Source organism: Manis pentadactyla, chromosome 11 (genome assembly GCF_030020395.1).
Source record: "Manis pentadactyla isolate mManPen7 chromosome 11, mManPen7.hap1, whole genome shotgun sequence".
In the NCBI taxonomy this organism is placed as follows: Eukaryota; Metazoa; Chordata; class Mammalia; order Pholidota; family Manidae; genus Manis; species Manis pentadactyla.
Window position 1 is genome coordinate 97,534,343 of NC_080029.1, and position 20,715 is coordinate 97,555,057.

At 39.7% G+C, this 20,715-nt stretch overlaps 1 protein-coding gene across 3 annotated transcripts in view; it reads right to left on the bottom strand.

Moving 5' to 3' along the window:
* The window catches only part of FBN1 (fibrillin 1), a 249,651-nt gene that overhangs the window by 44,838 nt on the left and 184,098 nt on the right, over nt 1-20,715 (bottom strand). For 2 of the 3 annotated variants that reach the window (XM_036924512.2, XM_036924514.2), the window contains exons 33-43: nt 14,247-14,369; nt 13,973-14,095; nt 12,432-12,557; nt 10,231-10,353; nt 8,414-8,536; nt 7,948-8,112; nt 5,804-5,872; nt 5,585-5,710; nt 4,258-4,380; nt 3,513-3,671; nt 1,084-1,155 (exon numbers count right to left, since the gene is read on the bottom strand). In XM_036924512.2, the coding sequence (XP_036780407.2) occupies nt 1,084-1,155; nt 3,513-3,671; nt 4,258-4,380; nt 5,585-5,710; nt 5,804-5,872; nt 7,948-8,112; nt 8,414-8,536; nt 10,231-10,353; nt 12,432-12,557; nt 13,973-14,095; nt 14,247-14,369 (1,332 nt within the window). Of the gene's footprint in view, nt 1-1,083; nt 1,156-3,512; nt 3,672-4,257; nt 4,381-5,584; nt 5,711-5,803; nt 5,873-7,947; nt 8,113-8,413; nt 8,537-10,230; nt 10,354-12,431; nt 12,558-13,972; nt 14,096-14,246; nt 14,370-19,742; nt 20,189-20,715 lie in introns of those variants that run through there. The other variant, XM_057488789.1, reaches the window with a different exon arrangement.

Genomic DNA, 20,715 nt, shown 5'->3' on the forward strand with positions numbered 1-20,715 from the left:
GCCGGCCTTATTGGGGTACACACCTGATCTGTCCATAGAGAATCATTACTATCTTTGGACCAGAGATTCTAGGGAGATGAAAAGATCTGTTTTGGGAAGCAGAAAAACAAAGCAGCTGGGGCCAGGTGTTTCATGCCAATGTCATTTAGCAGTTTTTCTTTCCAAACCATGAAGTTTCTTTGGACGTTGACTAGACTGTGGAGCCATATGGATTTGGCACTAAGGGGGCCAGGCTGATTGCTGGACCAGAACCTTGTTTTCTTAAACAAGGTCATTGGAAAGGCTGATGTGGATTTCAGTTTGTTTCTTAGGAATAAGGTGGAACAAAGCAAGTGGTGATGTTTGCTACTAGACACAATAAGAGGGGCATCTAAGGATGCATATAAATCACACTGGGGGAAAACTCTGAGAATGTAATAGCTCTCCATCTACTTTTATGTTACTTGCTTTTAAACCACAAAGGCATTGCCTCTGTAGGCTGAATGCTGCACAATACTTCTGAATCTTGCACAAGCATCTTTAGCAGTGTAGTGATCTCTGCTCCAGTTACCAGATGGGGCCTCTGATTGGAAACACTTTTTTTTTCACATCTGAAATTCCCCAAACAGATGACCTGAGGAGATTCCATGTGAGATAAAATTGATCCACAAAAAAAGTATTTTATGTGAACAACCTACACATAAAGATTGGTATGAAAAGTCATATTAAACTCATGTCTTAGTTAGAGGGAAGGATTGGGAATTATAGTCAAGTCGAACCTCAACTGGCCCTTCTCCCAGAATCTCTTTGTTGATGCCTAGGGTTGGTTTAACTAAGCTTGATTGTAATTTTGTGAAAAGCTTTCCAGTCTCCTTAATCATGAGTAACAAATACTGCTGCCAATTAGGTGGAGTTACACAGGGTGTTTGCACAGTTTATTTCAAACTAAGAATCAGTGTTTCAATAAAGCTAAATGGCACTGTTTAACGATTTTTCCTTCTAAGAGAAAAAAAAAACAAACCCAAAAACAGAATATCACATTGTGTACTCCCTTTTCTTAACACAAAGGCAAACACAGAAAGTCACAAGGGTATCAGAACTCACCGACAGGTAAGCCAGTGTAAATGTCAATGACAAAGCCCGGCCTTTGACTTCCACAGAGGGTAGCAAATTCATCTGTAGCAATTAAAAAAAGGTGTGGTGAGAAGGGTGGGAACAGGGGTCAGCAAAGAGCAATGACTGGGCTGAAGGAAAATCCCTTGTAAACTTTCTTGGAAGGTATTAATCTGCATCTTGAAGAATTTAAAATAAAAAATAAATAGGAAATTCCTACAGATGTTGTAACCTTGTCCTTAAGACAAACACTGAAGGAGAAGTGACCTTATGTTGACATAATAATGAGGGAGAAGCAGAGGTCCTACATCATACACCACTCATTTGTGTGTACTTACCTGTAGGAATTTGGGTTTCTATAAGACTGTGGTTCACTCTGAACCCGGGGACTGGCAAGAGTACACTTTCCACTCTGCATTAGGGGATCTAGAATTTGAGGAATGCTTACAAAAGTCATTCCCTCAGTAGACTGGGGGAGACCATGGCAAATCTAGCCAAATTCTTGATATCAGGTCTATTAATGACTAATCAGGCTCAAACAACCAACTTAGGTCATTACTTCAGTTGTCAGAGTTGGATTCCTGCTGGTGCAGCTCTCTTGTTCTCTGTCTCTCCTTCACAGGACCCCTCTGTCTTTCTCTCTCTTGCCTGAGTTCTTCAAAGGTGATAATAAAGGATGAACTAAATGTCATCTGTGGTTCCTTCTAACTCTGCAATTCTGTAATTCCAGGTCATGACTTTAACTGACATAGCATGGTATCAAATCAAGCTCAAGATGACCAAGGCCTTATTGGTAAAACCACTGAAATTAGCAAAAGGTTTTCAGAAGTACTTTAATCAAAATGAGCATGTTCTTGTCCTAATGCTTTATTTCCTTAGTATATGAGTGTCCACTATCAACAAGTGTCATGCCGCTGACACTGGTCATCCAGACAAACTTCAGGGATTCCTAAAATGTGTGCAGACTGCATACCTGATGAAAAGCCATGATTGGATTTGGCCAATATTTACCATGCAGAAGTCTGATATTTTATATTAAGAGTATGCAAATTCTTAAAACTCCAACAGATATTTTTGGAAGTAAATGCTAGTCTTCAACAGGAGTCTCCAAAGTCTCCAGAGGAATGAACAGTGATCCATTAAGACCAAAAAGAAAATACTAAGACTTCTATCAATCTTTGTAAAATCTAATAAAGAAATAATTGTGTATATTTTATAATAGAACAGTTTATGCAAGTAATAAGTGTATTTTCAACATATCTGAAAAATACATATAGACATACACACATATACTTTTATAGGTAAACACAAATATAGGTATAGGTATAGGTTACCAAGTATAGGTAACCCCCAAGGTTTTTACTATCAGGTATGTATGATCAAAAGGTTTGAGGACCATTGGTAAAGAACAGAGAATTGTTTTCTTAATGGGCTAAAGAGTTAAGTATTTTACTCTTTCACACAAAGGTTTGCAGGTTGCACAATCTCTCTTAAAACTATTCAATTATCCAATGACAGCAGATTTAATGTATTACAGATCACTGTGGGGAATGGAGTAGGTACTATACAGTAATCAATACTTGCATGATAGTTCATTCTATCTAAATCATAACAGTAATAAATGATGTCATTGATAGAAGCACAGTACACCAAAGTCTTCATATCATTTACTCTAAGGATGCAAGTTAGACTATTTTTTTAAACCAATAACATTAAATAGATTTTTCTCTGAGAGAATACAGGAAGAAATTCCTTTCAGGTCTCAGTATCAAGGAGAGTCATGCTTTCCATCAGTGTTGGGTTTGCTGTGTGGTCACTGAGACTCCTAGACTTGATCATCTCTCCCTTTTCATGTTACAGCTGCTGGAAACTTCAGAGCCAAAGTTATTGCTCTTCTTTGGCAAGTGTGGAGAAATTCCCAGCTTGGGTTTTGTGTATTAGCTTCGCTTCTTATTCCAAGTTTCTTACCTTTGTTTGCCATTTGCCTTTGGCCTTCTTATTTTACATTCAAATCTTTGTGGGCTGCCTTAAATTCCTTTTAGAACAAGACTCATTATAAATAAGTAAAAATAATAGGAATATGATTCACTTGTTTGCCATGCTGCTTTGCCTCATGTTTCCAGTCCTTTAGTTACATAGCAAACTACGTAACAATGATAACAACGTTTATATTTTTGTGATATGCTGAGTCTCTAAGTCTAATGAATGAACTAGTCTACAAATTAGAAAGCATATTCTAACTCATTTTTCAGCTGGAAGGACCAGAATCAACTCTGATTTTAAATATCGACATTTGTGAGCAATTTTTTTTTTCTTATTAAGATAAACAATGTACATTTTTATTCCCCTTGCTGAGACTCTTTCCCCAACAGTTCATGGGAAAATTATCAACCTGTATTTTTGGCAAAACTCAACCTCACCTGTACTTGGGATGGGACACTGTTCACAGGGCTTATTCCAGGCCCGACCAATGTTATAGGAACAGCAGCACATCTTCTTGGTCATATTGAACAGCAGCTCTCCATCACAGGTCTGGTTGTCAGCATGATAGTTTCTATAGCACAGACTTCTCCTCATGTCTGGGGAAGGAGGAAGACAGGGATTGGTGATGCTGTGGTTCTCAAGGAGTTAACTTTCCTTTACATTGTATTGTGACTTGACTTTGATAAGGGCAGGAACATCCTGGATTTCCCCAACTAGAAAAAGAATCTTGAGAAATGTATTCCCTGGTGTTCTGTGCCACAGAACTAAGTCCTTATGTAGCTATAGCATTAATAAGCTTTACATGACTCTCCACCCAGTCTCCTAGCAACAATTCTCCACTACTATTTGGCAGTAATTTTCTCATTTCCAACTCACGATGTTTTAATACTGTAGGTCGGTGTTGTAAATATAACTGTGTGAAGATACACCCAAAGGCAAACAAAAGAAGTATTATTAAACTGTTGTTTGGGATTTTCCAACATCACATTTTAAAGAAAATTCCCAACCACCACAGGAGGTGGTGAAAAGGCCAGGCTTATGGTTTATAAGGCCAGAGGCTCTCACAAAGACAATGAAAGGCAGGTAGTAACCTAAGGCTAAGGGCTAAGTGCTGGACTTATCAGCTTTTTCTCTTTGCATATGAGGACCAAACATGAACGATTAAGAAAAGTTTGGACTTACCCATGCAGTTATTTCCCCCATTCACTTGCATGTAGTCTGGAGGGCATATACACGTGTAGTTGCCAACAGTGTTGTAACATGTCCCTGGACCACAGATTCCAGGAGTTTCACATTCATTCACATCTATAATACAAGGAGAAAGTGGTCTGTGAACATGAAAACGTCACTCTTTGGAATGGCCTGATGCTCAGTGTCTGTATAATTGTTGACACGGGAGGAGAAAGTCCACAGGACACTTTGAAATATGGATAAGAAAAAAATGTTTACTCATCTGCGTACCTTATCTGTGCTAATGTGTGCATATTCGGGAAAGACTTTAGCAAAGGAAGTTTTGTCTTCTGATATAACTTCCTAATAAATGAGCCCATAACATCCTCAAGGCATGCAGAAATGGAAATGTTGGGAAAATAAAATTCTCAAATATCCATCAGAAAGACAACTATGTACTTCGTAAGTTCAGAAGTCTGTGGAGGATATGATACATTCCTTAGGCCACCAGCACCTAGCTTCATGAATCTGCATTGGTAAGGCAATACGGAAGAAGGTATTTCACACTTCTGTCCCCATTTTCAAACACAGGGGTTGATTCTAATCTTTGTTATCTCCATGGGTCTTAGAGCTGTGTCACATACACTGTGATGCTCAACTAATATTCAGTGAGATTGTCATGGTTGATTTCGCCTAGTAAGACTTTTGGAGAGTCAGAAGAATAATTCTACTGGATACAAGAAGGTCTCCTTCCTAATTAGTTGTGTGACTCCTGCAGGAGGATGAAAGCCATCTCTCCTATGCTGGCCTGTGGTCCAGGGGCTCTGAGAGCTGGAAGTGATCACTATTCTCCATCTTCTCTGTGACACACGATGAACAGGAGTCATCACATGTATCACACAACCAAAGGGGCTGCCTTTTTCACAGAAGCTCATTTCATTGCACCAAGATTATAAATGGTGAAGGACAAGAAGAAGAGGTGTCCAGAACTGCCCAGAACATAGGAATGATGTACTGAAATGAGACCTGGGCTACTCCACTAAAGATGGGTTTTCCAAAGAGCATGGAAAAGTCCTGGTAGGCATAAATGGGATTATGGCCCAAGATAACAAAACTTCACTCTTCTCAAGAAAAGAGGGAGACTTAGGGCCTATTGGAAATGACATCATGCCTGTAACATTAGTGTAACTGCCACATGTGCAGCATATTTACCCGGCTATGGTCACATTTAGACCATTGTGCTATATTGCTAAATTGTTTTCCTGCTAACTGTGTGCTGGTTTTTTGAGGTCAGTTCTCAGCATCTGAAAGAACTTATCGTCCTGTAAGAGCCATTTACCATCACACACTCGGGTATCTTCATTCAGGTAGTAACCCGTCGGGCAGCGGCACTGGAAGCTACCAAAGGTGTTGATACATCTCCCGCCTTGGCACAGCCCTGGAAGCTCCTGGCATTCATCAATATCTATCAGAATGAAAACAGCATTTCTTCAGCACTGTTTATAAATCTAAGGGAGTTCGAAATGTGCTCACTTGAAGACAAAGGAGACAGAAGTACCTTCCAGGATAACAGTGATTGGGTTGGGTCGAAAACCTTCTCCTCCAGGACAAAGAATTTTGTATTCAGCTATTGGAACAAAAGAAATCAAACTGAGCTGTTTGGAATCTAAAATTTCTGAAAAAAGTATCCTCAAGAGAAATACTGACATATCTAACTGAAAATACTCGGTTTCAGGAATCTTGCAGTTATCCCACCTATCGGAACACACTAATGTCTTTGTGTATTCTTGTCATTTTCAAGTGGCTTTTACCATGTGCCCGAATGTCCTCAAGAGTCTGAGGACAGCCCACCTACCCCTGGTCTTATGTTCCTGTGAAGCATTTCATTCCCTGCCTCTATCATTATTTCTTTTTAAAGATTTCCTTTCCCTTTTTACTTTTTTAACAAACGCCTCCATTCTTTATGCTTCGTCCAGCCTTTCCTCCTGGGATTACAGCTTCCCTTACTAATGGGAATCAGCTTGTCCCTGAAACAAACCCTTTCCAAACAGAACCTCAGAAGAGCTGTTCCTTCTTAGTTCCCATCTCACTTTTCTCTTTCATGACCAGAGATCTTTCTTGCCCCCGTGTTTCTGTGGACAATGCTGATTCCCCTGGTTTCTAAAACCAACTTTTTACAGTGTCGTTTGATTCCCCCCATTAATTCTGTCATCCAAGTATTGCACTCAAAAACACATAGTCAGTGCCATGCACCAGCGATGTGACACACACAGGAGCATATAAGAATGACCCTGATCTGCAGTATCACCCCCGAGAGCACTGGTAAGAATCAGTTCTTTCATTATCCTCAGTCTTCCCCAATCTGGTAGGTCCTCTCCTGGATCTCTGAAATGCTATGCATATTTGCGTAAATGTGCATATTCCAGTTCTAGCTGTGATCCAGTTGGGTGCAGGGTGGACCTCTACTGCCATGCTAGTAGCTATTAATGAATAGAGCTGACTGCTCCACTTCTTTCAACATCAGTGAAATTAACTATCCTCTTTCACTTTTGCTTTCCTCCTCTGTCTGCAATCATCTGCTCTTTTTAAGTCTCCTCTTTCAGGTCACACCCTTCCTTCAAGGCCCAATGTACAAATGCACAAAGTCATCACACCTCTGCCAATCAGAACGGACTTCCCTTTCTGAAGAGAAGAAAGAAGGAGGGGCCTGCTAAGCATCCACCCCTGGGCTGAGTGCTGGACAGGAGTGCTTTCATTTAATCCCAGGAGGCATTTTATGAACGAGGAAACTCAAGCTTGTCCAAAGTTACACGGGGGCGGTGGGGGGCGGGGCAAAGTGACAGAGCCCTAACTGAAACCAGGTGTGCTCTTTTTTCCCAACCATGGCAATTCTTTCTGCTCTCATTGAGGCCTACAGTGAATTTATGTTTGGGTCATTTTCTGCTAGACTTCCACTCCTGGAGGGCAGGACCTAGTCTAATCCATTTCTGCACACCCAAAGTGCACATTCTAGATACTCAACAGATAGTTTTAGAAAAAGTGAATAAATGACCCTTTAACAAGGAAAGAATTCACACCTACCCCGATGTACCCTATAAGCAGCAGCCACTGACCTATGCCCAAGAAACTGTATCTGACCCTGAGTCATAATACAGGACCCACTTAGAATAATGGAAAGCCTTTTATTTTATTTTTTTAGAAGACTTCTTTACGTCCTTAAAATCACATTGTACAGCTTTCTCTCAAGTCATACCATAAGACAGAATAAACTTTCATTTCATATTTGCTTAACTAATTGCTTTTCTTCCACCCCAGGGCCCTTGAGTCTGTCTTAGAGCTTCTGAAAGTAGCCAAAAAATGATAAAAGGAGGTATCAATCAATGTGCCCCTGGAAAGTAAGCAATATGCTGTAAATAACCTATCCTGAAAAACCTTCTTTTAAATAATGTTGTCTGCTTTTCACCAAGAGAGAAGTGAGATGTTACCTGCTGCATCTGACCTTTTAGGGCAAGCCAAAAAGGTCACTTTCTGACTCCCAGTTTGGGAGTGGGGTCCCTCAGCAGGACTGAGAGGATTGATCTCCCTTCCCTGGATGAAGAGTAGACTAGTAGCAGCTCCCTCCCTCTCTGGCGGTTACTCTGGATCTAGAAAGGAGAACTGGCCTGAGCTGGAATACTAGTAAACAGGAGGATGTCCACTTACACGTGTTCACAAGAGGGCAGAGCTCACAAGGAGTACCCCAGGCTCTACCCAGAGAACAACAGCAGGAAGCCTTGGAAACACCAACTCCGATTTCATTGCTGCAGGCTGTATCTCCATTGTCTCCTCGGGGTCGGATATCCAAATAGCAGTTTCCAGAGCGGGTATCTATTTATCACATACAAACAAAAGGTGTCAGGCAGATTCTTTCTGTGTGAGGGCTGAAAATTCAAACCCATTTCAGAAACTGTTTAAAAATCGCAATATACTTTTACCAAGAAACAAAAAAGTGCCCAAACACATATACTGGGAATTTACCTATAAAACAGGTACTCAAAAGTAGAAAGCAGATTTTGACCATGTCTAAGTTTTTATATTATTACTTTTAAAAAATTTGAGAATGGAATGTTCAAAATGGATTTAAAAATAACATACAGTACACTTATCTGTAGAGTTTTTAAGATCTTACCAACACAACCAACTCGAGTTGGATTCAGCTCAAAATCTGGTGGACAGTCACAGGTATAGCTGCCCGGAGTGTTGACACAGTTCCCACTGATACAAGTGGTTGGATCCAGACATTCATTGACGTCTAAAACCAAAGAAGCAGAATCACAGCGGGGCCAACGTGGGGCAGACATCACCATAAAACAGTAGCACCACTGCATCTAGAGCTCCCAACAAGAATTTTGAGAGTTATTAGTTATAATCACACCTAGAAATAGTCTTCCACTTCTGAAATAAAACCCCTCAGGAAGGAAATATGTCATAGTCTTTGGTCTTTTTCCCCTGGAACACATTTAGCCTTCAAATTTGTCATCAGGAGAAAATATGACTTTGGAACTAGGAAAAATATTCCAGTTAAGGTAACTGAAAACAAAACACTGCTGTGACCTTGGTCAACCAAAAATTCAGACACAGGTTTTAAGAAAACATATTTCATATGTGTGTCTTGTTATTTCATCAAAGTAGAGCAAGTGTCCCAATGAACCCTCAGGAGCAGGCGACTTCTGCTGCCTCTCCCACTGGCTGTGCTGGCTTTGGGGAAGCTGGGTGCAAGCACAGACTCAGGCACGAGGCTGGGTGTGTTCCTCCAAGCCTGCTAAGGGTCTTTGCCCCATCACTGATGCTAGGTTGAATATTTCCCTTTCTGTTTCTAGTCTGAAAATATGTACAGCATTCCAAATTTGGGACATGGGTTTTGACAAATTCCACTCTTATGCAATCCTCGTGAAATTCTCAAGAACAGATGGACTGATCCAGAGAGGAGAGACTGGGGAATGAGGATGTTACTTCTTCAGTCTTCCACCCTGGATCACCTGGTAACACTTCTGTAGGTTCCACTGCAGAAAATTCATTGCCCAAGTTGCAGGTGAACTTGGAGGGACAGGACAGACTAACAACAATGAGGTTAGAATGATGCTGATGGTAATTTGGGGCACTGAGGAGAGGACATGGGCCATGAGGAGGCAACTTCCTGAGGTATGCTAGAGGAACTAAGACAGCGGCTTGGCATCATAATAGTTTTCAGAAAAACCCAGAGAAGAATGTGTGCATGAGGAACAGCCTAGTCCAGACTAATTTCAGGAAGGTGGTGGTCATAATCTGGAGAGCCACTGAGGCATTACTTGTTTAGGCAGCTGGAAAAAAACTGAAATCCCACACCTATGCACCGGAACTTGTTTCCTCAGTGTCCTCGATGGAACAGTAGGCTAGGAAGGAGAACTGTGCCAATCAGTGGCTTTCAGAGTGAAAGTGAACCAAGTAACGGTCCACTGAGTGCCTATAGCTTTTCTTCTTTTTCTTATGTTCTCAGAGTCTCTTGCTCTCCAAGATAATCTCCACCTAAAAATGGGTGGCTGAGTTCTAAGTACCATGTTCTCTGGTAACCACTGACAGGCAGGAGCAGGTGTTACAACAGAGATGTACAAGGAGAAAGCCTATGATTCCGGGGCATGGCCTTCAAAAGGAAAGTCTCTGAAAATGTATCCAAGGAGAAAAGGACCTGCTGGGAAGTGTGACAGCTGGAGCATCCCTGGAACATTCCTCTGTGGCCACATCTTGATTGTAAGACTGCAAACTCAGCTCCTTCAACTGTCTTTGACTCTTTCCTCTGCATCCTCACATCTAACCAGTTCTAGGAAATTTATTCTGTGATTCCTGATGCTTCATCCCCACCTTTCTTTTGAGACTCTGTGAATATCCTGGTGTGGTCCCAGCAAGGCTCCATCAGCCAGGCCCCCCAGGACACCTGGGCGCAGAATTCAATGCGAGTGGACGCCTTACCTGTACAGTTCCCACCAGTTCTGTCCAGTTCATATCCTATCTCACACTCACAGCGGAACAGGCCAGGAAGGTTGTGACAGGTTCCAAAAACACAGATATTTGTAAATGAGCACTCATCGATATCTTGGGGAGGGATAAAAAGAGGAGAAATCAAATTAATTTTTTGCTAAAGAAACAGCCTAATGCGAATTGGCAACTATTATTACTAAGAGAATGAAGACTATTGCACATCAATCTACGTGCTACTCCTACAGGCTTTTAGATTATTTGCCATGTATGGTTAACCCATGAACAACACAGATTTGAACTGCATGGATCCACTTACAAGCAGACTTTTTTTCAATAAATATATTGGAAAACTTTTTGGAAATTCGTGACAGTCTGAAGAGACGTTTTCTTTTCTCTAGCTTACCTTATAGTAAGAATGCAGTATGAAATGCGCAGAACATATACAATATGTGTTAACTGACTGTTTATGTTATTGGTAAAGCTATGGTATCTGGTCAATAGCAGACTACTAGTTAAGTTTGGGGAGTCAAAAGTTATACTCAGATATTCAGGGTCCCTAACCCCTGCATTATTCAAGGGTCAACTGTATAAGTAAGCCTTTCAAGTGAGAAAAAAAATTTTTTGTCGGCCTTTATTACATGCCAAGCAGTGGGCTAAGCATTTTACATGCATATATGTTCTCAGCAATGGTGTTTCACACAGGTCCACATCACTTCCGTGGAGTTAAGAGCCCAAAAGGCCACCTCAGACTAACTTTGTTGGTTGTTCTTATTTATATGTTCAGTTTTTATTGTGGATTAAAATTTTAGGCCTCATAAAGGCTTCGTGGTAATCAGTGTTTTAATCCTCTGTGTCCCTGATACTATGGCATGTGTTTGCTTTTGCTGGTGGAGATCTACACACTGCAGACGCTTCTTTCAGGCTCTGTCCCTGCTGCCTGTGAACATTCTCCTCGTGTAACTGACATCCGGGCATACTTTCAGCCTTGAGACTGGCTTTAAATAGCCATGATGACTCTGCCAGCAATGATTTATATTAAGAACAAACAAACAAACAGAACCTTCCCGTATAGCATTAAGAGAAGCCAAACTTTCGCTGTGACTATTTATGTTACCCGAGGTGGCACAGTACCTGTTTTCCTTGGATGTTCAGAGTAATGAAAGTAAACAGGGCATTAGGCACATGATCAAGAGCACAGTCTGGTTTCTTGCCACAGAGGAATTTTATATCAAACTCTGCATATGTAATATAAACTGTTCAAAGAACACCAAATGGTTCCATATCAAGGAAAGTATCTGCATAGAACTATATGAGGGAATTAGTATACAGCTCATAGCTAAAGACTGATTTTCAGTTAATGTCCTATTAACAAGCAACAACTATCAGTGAAGGCATTAATCAGGGTCTTGTTTAAACTTCTACTGTCAATTGTTATCATTTGTTTATTTCTACTGAGATCTTGTTAGTTCACTGTAGTCACTAGTTCTTCTCAATGAGGGATAATGTGCCGCGACTGGAAAAGTGAGGGTAAAGAGAAAAGTCTTGTTTCCTAGTGGGACCCATCCCTAGCCAACAGGCTCCAAGGGCTCTTCTTGTCTGACCAACACCTGTCAGAAAGACAGAACCTCATGCCCTGAGCCAGTATGACATTAAGTATTATCCTTCAGGGGTCCTCTACTGAATGGGTGTGTAAAAGACTGTTTCATGTTCATATATACTAGATATTTAGATACCATGTGAGATATATGCAGGATATTATTCTACATATGGACAAGACTGCCTGCTCTGCTCTTATTTTAAAGCCTTTATTTCTAGAAACCAAACAATAGCAGAGATAAAAAGTCATGTTTCCTTACTTAAAGAGAATCCCTCAATGGGACGTTATCAAGGGACCCCCACTTTGACCTCTTTCCGCCAGCGATGGGGATCAGTAGGGTGCACCTAGCCAGCCACACCTGGTTATGTTCTCTGTGACCAAAGGGTGTGCCCTTGCAAACATCTGGCCAAGGCTGGATGTGCAGCTCGTGGCCAGGAAGCTCAGATTTTCTCTGCACAGAGAAATGGTCTGGCTGGAGAACTAATCCTTCAAAATGAATTGTCCAGGTTAGACAGAAAGCCAAAACATACCTCAGTTAAAAAAAAAAAATCAGGACTATTTCAGTAACCTAACCTGTTCAGGCCCTGTCGGTTACCTTTACAGGCTTTCCCATCAGCAGTGGGTGCAAAGCCCATGTCGCAGTCACAGCGGTATCCTCCTGGGGCATTTAAACACTGCCCATTGCCACACAGGTTCAGATTCTCAGAGCACTCATCAAGGTCTACAGAAAGAAACACAGGTTACTCTTCTTCAGTTATGAGCTTCTGATTCCTCAGGTCTGACATTTTTTCTAACCGCCAACTTCCTGAATGGAGCAGTGTTTCATCATAATTTCTACATGACACACTTAAACTCATTTGTTTTTCTCTTTTGAATGTTAATATTGAATAATCAAGGAATGTGAGGGTCAGATTCAGAATCCTGAATGCCGAATTACCCCTAGTGATGTAAAATGAGTAAGAAGTCAGACGAACTGCTCCACCTAAGGCTTTTTGAGGCAGGGTCATCCACACAAGGACACATCCGTGGCAGGAAATAGAATGTCATGGTTTGTACCTATTTCTCAAGCTTTAGGGTCAGCTCAAATGAACAGCAGAAGACCTAGAATAGCAACTACAGAGTAGAGCCAGAGTCTGTTTAATTGCTACTGAGTTTTGTTAATAATCACAGGCATTAACTCAAACAGATGAGCCGTACATACCTAATACATGAAACTCAACATTTTCTAAAAAGTAATGGGAGGGTTATGAAGAAAAAATTTCACTGGGTTACACAAAACAATTTCAGCTATAAAACTTTCAGTGAACTAAAATAAACTTAGGTAAATTACTTAACTGGGTCTTGGACTCTTGGTAAATTAATGTTTCAAGTCATGTCAGCAGCTATGCTACCTGATAGTCAATGAGAAATGGACCTCATTATCTTCTTTAATACCAGATTTCTGACATAAGAAATGCTGTCTGTGTACACATATTCATGTAAGTATATGTATCATTTATATACTCACATGTCTAATCATATTTAAATGTAAGTAGCAATTCATGTTAATTCTATGATTATTAATTATAGCTGAGAAACAATGTCATTAACATATTATGAAACCAGAAATGAATGAATTCCTTACAAAGCAGTTATGAAATTCTTGCTTATCCCAACGTGGGATGATAATGATGGTGGCTAGTGGGAGAAAAATATATACTGTTAACCTAATCCAGAACATCTTGATCCCTTTTCCTTAAATTCCTATGGTGAGTTTACTCTGGGTTTCAGTATGGAAAACAACTCATCAATGAGAAATATAAACAAAAATATAAAGGCTAAGGATTATAAAAGGAGGTACGCTTTATTTTAAAGTATTATAGTGATACATATGTCAAAGTATTATAGTGATACATATGTCAACTATACAACTACATACATGTGTATGTATATCTAGCTTCTGAGGTCTCCTTTATGAACCTAGCTCTAAATTCCCATTCCACAGGGATATAGTTTTACATAACTAATCTTTTCTGTTAAAAGTTGTCTGTAACTGACCCAGACTTCAGAAAAGAACTGATGGTCTGAAAGATGGAGAACACCTTGCTTCCTCAGTTACTATTTACATTTACACAGTTGTTTCCAACACAAGCCTACCTGTACAAGTGAAGCCATCGCCTGTGTATCCTTCCTTACAGAGGCAGCGGTAAGAGCCCATGGTGTTCTTACAGTCTGCATGTTGGCTGCACATGTGGGTTCCATTGGAGCATTCGTCCAGGTCTTAAGGAAAACAGTCCCATCATTAGGAGCAGGAAGTGTGGCATTAAAAGTCAATAATACACAAGTTAAGTTTTTCTTTACAGAATTAATATTTTCATATTTATAGTCTATGCAACTCATGGTGAGCAATTTCTGTTATTTTCCAACCTACCAGTGCACTTAATGCCATCTCCAATCCACCCAGGGCTGCAGCTACATTTGAAGCTTCCTGCAGTGTTGGTACATACAGCATGCCTGTCACAGTTGTGTGCTCCAATTTCACATTCATTGATGTCTGGAAAAATAACCAGTGGTTTAAAAAAAAGTTTAGCACAGATGAGTTTTTGGTATTTTAAGCAGCTTAGCAGTAGCAACTAGCATTTCAAAATCTGACTCACTTTCACACAGATTGGCTTAGCATTCACATATATATTCCACATATATGGAACAACTTTAAGTTTCAGTTTATAAAGACAGAACAATATGATGCTACTTGCTTTTATTAAATCTAATTATTTCCTATTATTTCATTGTAAGTGTCCTGTCACAGCAAAACAAAATGAACTTCTTTCCAGCTAAAAACCTTAAAAAATGATTTGCCTAATGTTCAATAGCATTAGCACTCATGTTTCTTGTCCCAATACTTTTATTAAGTCAAATATAAAGTAAACATTGTTTTCATATCTCATACAGACAAGGGAATACAATGTTGTTGGCATATTACAAAAAATTTTTTTCACTCATATTCTCTATATAAATACATTTTATTCTTCAATGTAAAATACTGTATTACTTAATTATGCTTTATTTTTAGAAAAGTTTTACTTTAAGTGTTGCTAATTCAAGCATTTGCAGCAAAGTCTCCTTAAAGCAGTGTGTGAACCATCTTTTCTGTAGCTTCTTAGACTTCTAGCACATTGGAGACCCAAGCCTTCTTGTGTATTTCATGTAAAACTCAAATCAATCCAATGGGGATTTGTTAGGAAAAGGAGTACCAGATTAAGGTCACATTACTGTTAAAAAAGAGACAAAAGGCCCAAGATGGAGTCACTTGTGCAAAGCCTGGAGAGCAAAGCAAGTCTTAAATACCTATCACAGTTACAGCCTCTCGCAGGAATGCAGCTTTTAACCCATCAATCTGGAATTACCCGGTCAGCCCAAAGAAGGTAATCCATCTCTTCCATTCCCCATAAGAAGGTGACCTTGCTGAGACAATCTGCTCTTTCCTTGTTCCTCCTGCTTTTCTGACCATGAAAGCCTTTCATTCTGTACAGCTCCATGGAGCTCCTTTCTATACCCCAGATGAGATGCTGCCCAATGCAAGAATTGTTGAATAAAGCTAATGAGATCTTTACATTTTACTCAGTTGAATTTCATGTTTTAACATTCCTAAAAGACTCCAAATTCTTGAAAATTCTCCATTCTCCAAAATTTCATTTCCTAATTTAGCCAAGTAGCTTGTACAATATAAAAGTGTTCTAGAAAAGAATATAAAGTATAAAGTGAAATATGTTTTGTTTCCTGTGATATTGTGATTTAAATAAGAAATATATATTTGGTCTTTATCCTTCTTTTTGGCAGAGTTCCTAAAATCCTTGGAATTTGCTAAGCATTGAGAGCAATCAAGGTGTCTTTTGTTAGGTAAATGAGGTGGATTTTGGACCTGCAACTAACCTGGGGGATGATTGCCAGGATAATCAACCATTAGAGGGTTGGGACTTTCAGTCTTACTCCACTGACCTCCGAGGAGGAGAGAGGGGTTAGAAATGGAATCATTCACCAGTGGCCAATGATTTGATCAGTCATGCCCATGTAATGAAGCTTCCATAAAAATCCAGAATGACGGGGTTTTCAGAGAGTTTCCACGTGGGTGAACACAAAGATTCGGGACAGAGGCATGCTCAGGGAGGGCATGGAATATCCACACCACTTCTCCACACTTTGCTCCATGCAGGTCTTCCATTTGGCTTTTCTTGAGTTATATCCTTTTATAAGAAGCTGGTAATCTAGTGACTAAACTGGTTTCCTGAGTTCTGTGAACCACTCTAGGAAATTAACTGAATACAAGGAAGGGGTAGTAGGAACCTCTGATATGGAGAATTTATAGCCAGTTGGTCCATCTGAAGTGGGGTCTGTTTTATGGGACTGAGCTCCATCTGTGGAACTGAGCTGAATCGTAAGATACCCAGTGGGCGATCAACTGGAATTCATACCAGAATGTTATTTCCCAAGATTAATCCATTATATAATGAAAGATAGGCACGTAACCTTATAATCAACTTTTTCATTAACTAAGAACAAGAACTCACAGGTCTGGACACTACAACTGTATATGGAAACCAAAGTCTAACAAAAACATAGGTTAGGAAGGATGATTCTGGCATATGAATTGTTGCAAGAGTTTTCTGTGATCACTTGAATAGTGGCATGAAAAAGAAACTGGGCAAGCAACTTGTATTTACACTTTTGTTTACTGAGGAAACCCAATTAAATGATTTGAAAGTGTTTGGAAACACGCTGTTTGCCAAATGTTCCACCTGAAGCTCTGAGATGGTCCTGGGCTCCTTGGCTACTTCATGACTTCTAGAGCAAACATGAACAAAAATACCATAATGACATTTTCCCTACAAAAGTATTTTTTAGTATCACTAATAATTGTGAAATGAAAACATGCCTGGAAGAATGTTCTTACAATTACAATGTACTGCATGGGTGAATTTTAATGCAACTTTGGCAGCCACGCGAACCTGTTGAGTTATTAAGGTAGGTCAAGGGAAACACATACCAGGCAGCTTTAGACTTGTGACTGGGTGCTTTAACCAACTGAGTAATTGAGCAAGGCACATTCCAAAGAAATGAGGAGGAAGGCCAGCCCAGGGATAACCGTGGTAAGTAGGCATGGGAATTCACAAAAGTAAGCCTGACCTAACAGCTCCCAAGCAAGGCCATTGACACTGCTTTCTCCTCAGACGACCACTCCCCACAGAGCTTATGATGCAAACCACTTCTGCAGGGTCCTATCTTCAGACTGTTTCACTCCCTTTTTTGTCATGATTTCTTAGGTAAAAACAATGTGCTTCAATGGCTTAAGTATTGAAACCTCCAAATGTTATAAAATTAAGTCACTTTCTAAGTGGAAAGAACTTAGAATTCTACTCTCCTAAATCCTTGGCTTCTCAGAGGAGGATGCACAGGTCCCCAAAGGTAGGACCCCAAGGTCAGTGAGGGGCAGAGTCATGGGGATCTCATTTTTTTCTGTCTGCTGCTTGGCACTCTTTTCCTTGGGACACAGCAGCCTAATCAAGCTGATTTCTTTAGCCACATCAGGACTTTATGCTAAGGCCTGCTTTATGGAATTTTCAAAATCTTAATGAGTTATTAGCAAACTTACAAAAATATTCACTGATCTTTTTTATGTAGTACAGTTTTCAAAGATGATCACAGCCCGTCAATCTAGTAATTCTGTAATCTTTTTCTTTCCAAATCTAATGATCAAAAGCACCCTTACTTTCATACAGATTTTTTATCTTCCGTATCTATCCTTGCAATTAAGAAAATTACCATTTCTTTTAAAAGGAGAGTCTTCTCATTTTTAAAAAAATCATTAACAATGTGCTAATATAAATTTCAAATTCAAGAAAATATGTGCAATTTTACTGCTGTGTTTTCAAAGTGAAGAGAAATTAGATTTGCAGGAGGCTGTGTACCATGAGCTTTAAGATACCAGAACAGAGTAACTCAGGAGCCAATATTCAATTCTCCATTTTGTGAATAGTTGTATAAGTCATTATCTCAATGATTTTCACTCTTGGTATGTAACAAGTGAATTAGAATAAATTCATCTCTGAATAAAAGGTTTTTGCACATGTGTGTGGATGTGCATGAATGTGCCAAATATTATTCATTAAGTGTTCCCATGGCAGACTTAGGCCTGAGACTGCCCTTCATTATAAAAGCAAACAGAAGGGGAAACTGAGCCATAAGGAAAACAAGCAAACAAAAACACTACATTCAAACTCTCTGCTCTTCAATAATGTGAAGGAAACACAGCACACACTTGCCAAGAACATCTTTCTGTACAAATGTTCTCTTTCCCCCACAAGTTTGCTCCAAACAGAAAATTCCTTTTTAAGATTAAGAATAAGCACAAGCCAAGAAAAGCAAAGAAATTCAAATTTAGGGCTGACACTGCAACCTCTTTAACCCCAGCACAGATCCTTCACAAATACTCAAAGGTCCTACTTGCACGGCTCTTTTGAAGGGCACGGGTGTGGTCTTAGCAGACCCCGGGCACAGGTTCTGGGTGTGTTCCACTGACATTCAAGTGAGGGCTTGTGCTCTGCGTTGCTCTGGCCCCTCCGACAGCCATACAGGGAGAGGCTGTATCACCCACACAAGCACCTGCCTTCCCGCCCCTGGGCCTCAGTCACGGGTACCCCAAGCTGGCAGAGCTGGCTCACTGTGGGATCGCCTTCACTAGGCACTGGGGAAGAGGATGTCAGAGTGAATGGAGAGGCCAAATATGAAGGCTACTTGGATTTCTTAATTTGGATTCAGATTTGAGCTAAGAGGATTTAACTGAACACCCACAGAGTTTTCACAGGCTGACAGCCAGTGGAGGACAATTAGCAGTGATAAGAAGCTGGGAGGGAATGGGTGCAAATTCTCACTGACGGCTGGCGGTTTTGAAGTATATGATTCTCTCTCATGGACTAAGACCCACCAGGCAACATTTTTCATGTGAAAAGCCGCAGAAAGTTTGAGAATGGAATTACCCGGAAATCCTGTTATTATAACTGAACATAATTCTAATTTTAATGGTATGCCTTATTCACTAACGGATTGAGTGAGCACCTGATGGGAGGTAGGTTCTTTCAAATTAGCTTGGAAAAGCTGGGACCCAGCAAGGATGGCACCTAGCAGCAACCTAGTCTGTTCTTCTTCTGATCTGTTGTCCAATTACAATTATGTAAAATGAGCAGCAGAAGCTTTATATGTTGGATATAGAAAAGTTGTAGCCCAGCCCCCTTCAGCCAAGGACAGAAGAGCTGTATTCTAGATTTCAGGCAAAGGTACATTTTCCTTCCATTAAAGTGAACATTCCCCTCAGCAATACCCATGATTTGGACAAAGCTTAAGGAGAAAAAGGAAACCCTTAACATCTGTGTGGGCTGGGAATGTAAGCCAGTGGGTGGATTATGAACACTGCTAAAGTGATTGGGAGGAAAAAAACATGTTTATTTGTTAAAATGGAAACAATCAGCCATGACAAGGGAGCTGAAATATTTAGACAAAGCTGTAAAGGAACCCAGAGGACATGTTTTTTAGTCCTCATGAAACAAAGTTCCTCACTATGGAACAGCATACATATGTTTATAATTCCTTTATAGGGTGCTCATTTAAGTATATGTAAGTATGTTATACATATTAGGTATACACATTATATATATATATGTGTGTGTGTGTATATATACATATTATATGTACAGAAATACATATAGATATATTTGTCATCATAACATAGTCTATCATCAAAACATAGTTCCAGGTCTGTTCTTCACTGTTCTTTATTGTGTGGCTGGCTTATCCCATGCGCCAAGATACATATCTCCATTTACGTTAGTTGCCTGGGACATTATAAGCCCTTGTTTTTAACATGGTTATCACCAAGGTAACCTGATGGTTCTAAGTTGTGAGTGACACTAATTTTAAATTAAGAGCAAGCTAAAGGAACCCTAGTTACATGAAATTAACAAACATTTTGGGTCAGATATTTTAACATTTGTTTTTAAGTGTATTAAACTTGCTGCCAATTCCTGTTTGTGTAAGTCATTTCTAATCAAATGTGATAGCCTTGGTTGTTAATAACAGTATTTACAGAGGACCTTTTTTTTTCTTTCTCTAATGCACTCCCTCTTTTCATATTTCACTGCAGGGCTGTCTACCCAAAGAGAACACTTGCATGAATACAGAGCATCCTGGTGATTTCTTCAAGCTCATGAACCAGCGGAAGAACTAGGAATAAAATCCGGAGTTCTGTTCCTTTACTTGAGAATATCATGTCATGCTACCATGATATCAAAGGGACTGTGAAACTGAAGTCTTCTTCCTACACTGGGTTTTATGAAATTGAAAAAATCATTTTAGGTTACAGTTTAAAAGTTGGCCAATGGGAAAGGGTAGAATATTTCTTGGACTTTTAAATCTATGTTTCTGTTCATGTGATTAACTAAAAGACTGCAGTTCTTAATATAAAACTGGTGACATCTCGTCTTATACAGAGCACACAGCTCTTGTCACCACAGTTTTAGTGTCTATGCAAATTCAATTATGAAAAACAAGACTTTTAATATACAGAATAAGATTTTCCTTCTTTAAACTGATTTCAAGTATGTGGCAGTAAATAGCAGTATAGATGGTAGCTAGTCTAGAAGTCATATCTTTAATCAGAATGGCTTCTAAACACTGTGTCTGTATGTCTCATTTTATAATGACAACAATAGCTACTGTTTATTGACCAGCTATTGTATGCCAAGAACTGTGCCAAGGGCATTATATACATTATATCTCATCTACCTAAAATGATATTAACAGTGTGTGAAAATTTGAGCTTTCTTCATTGTAAAAGGCCTAAAATAATT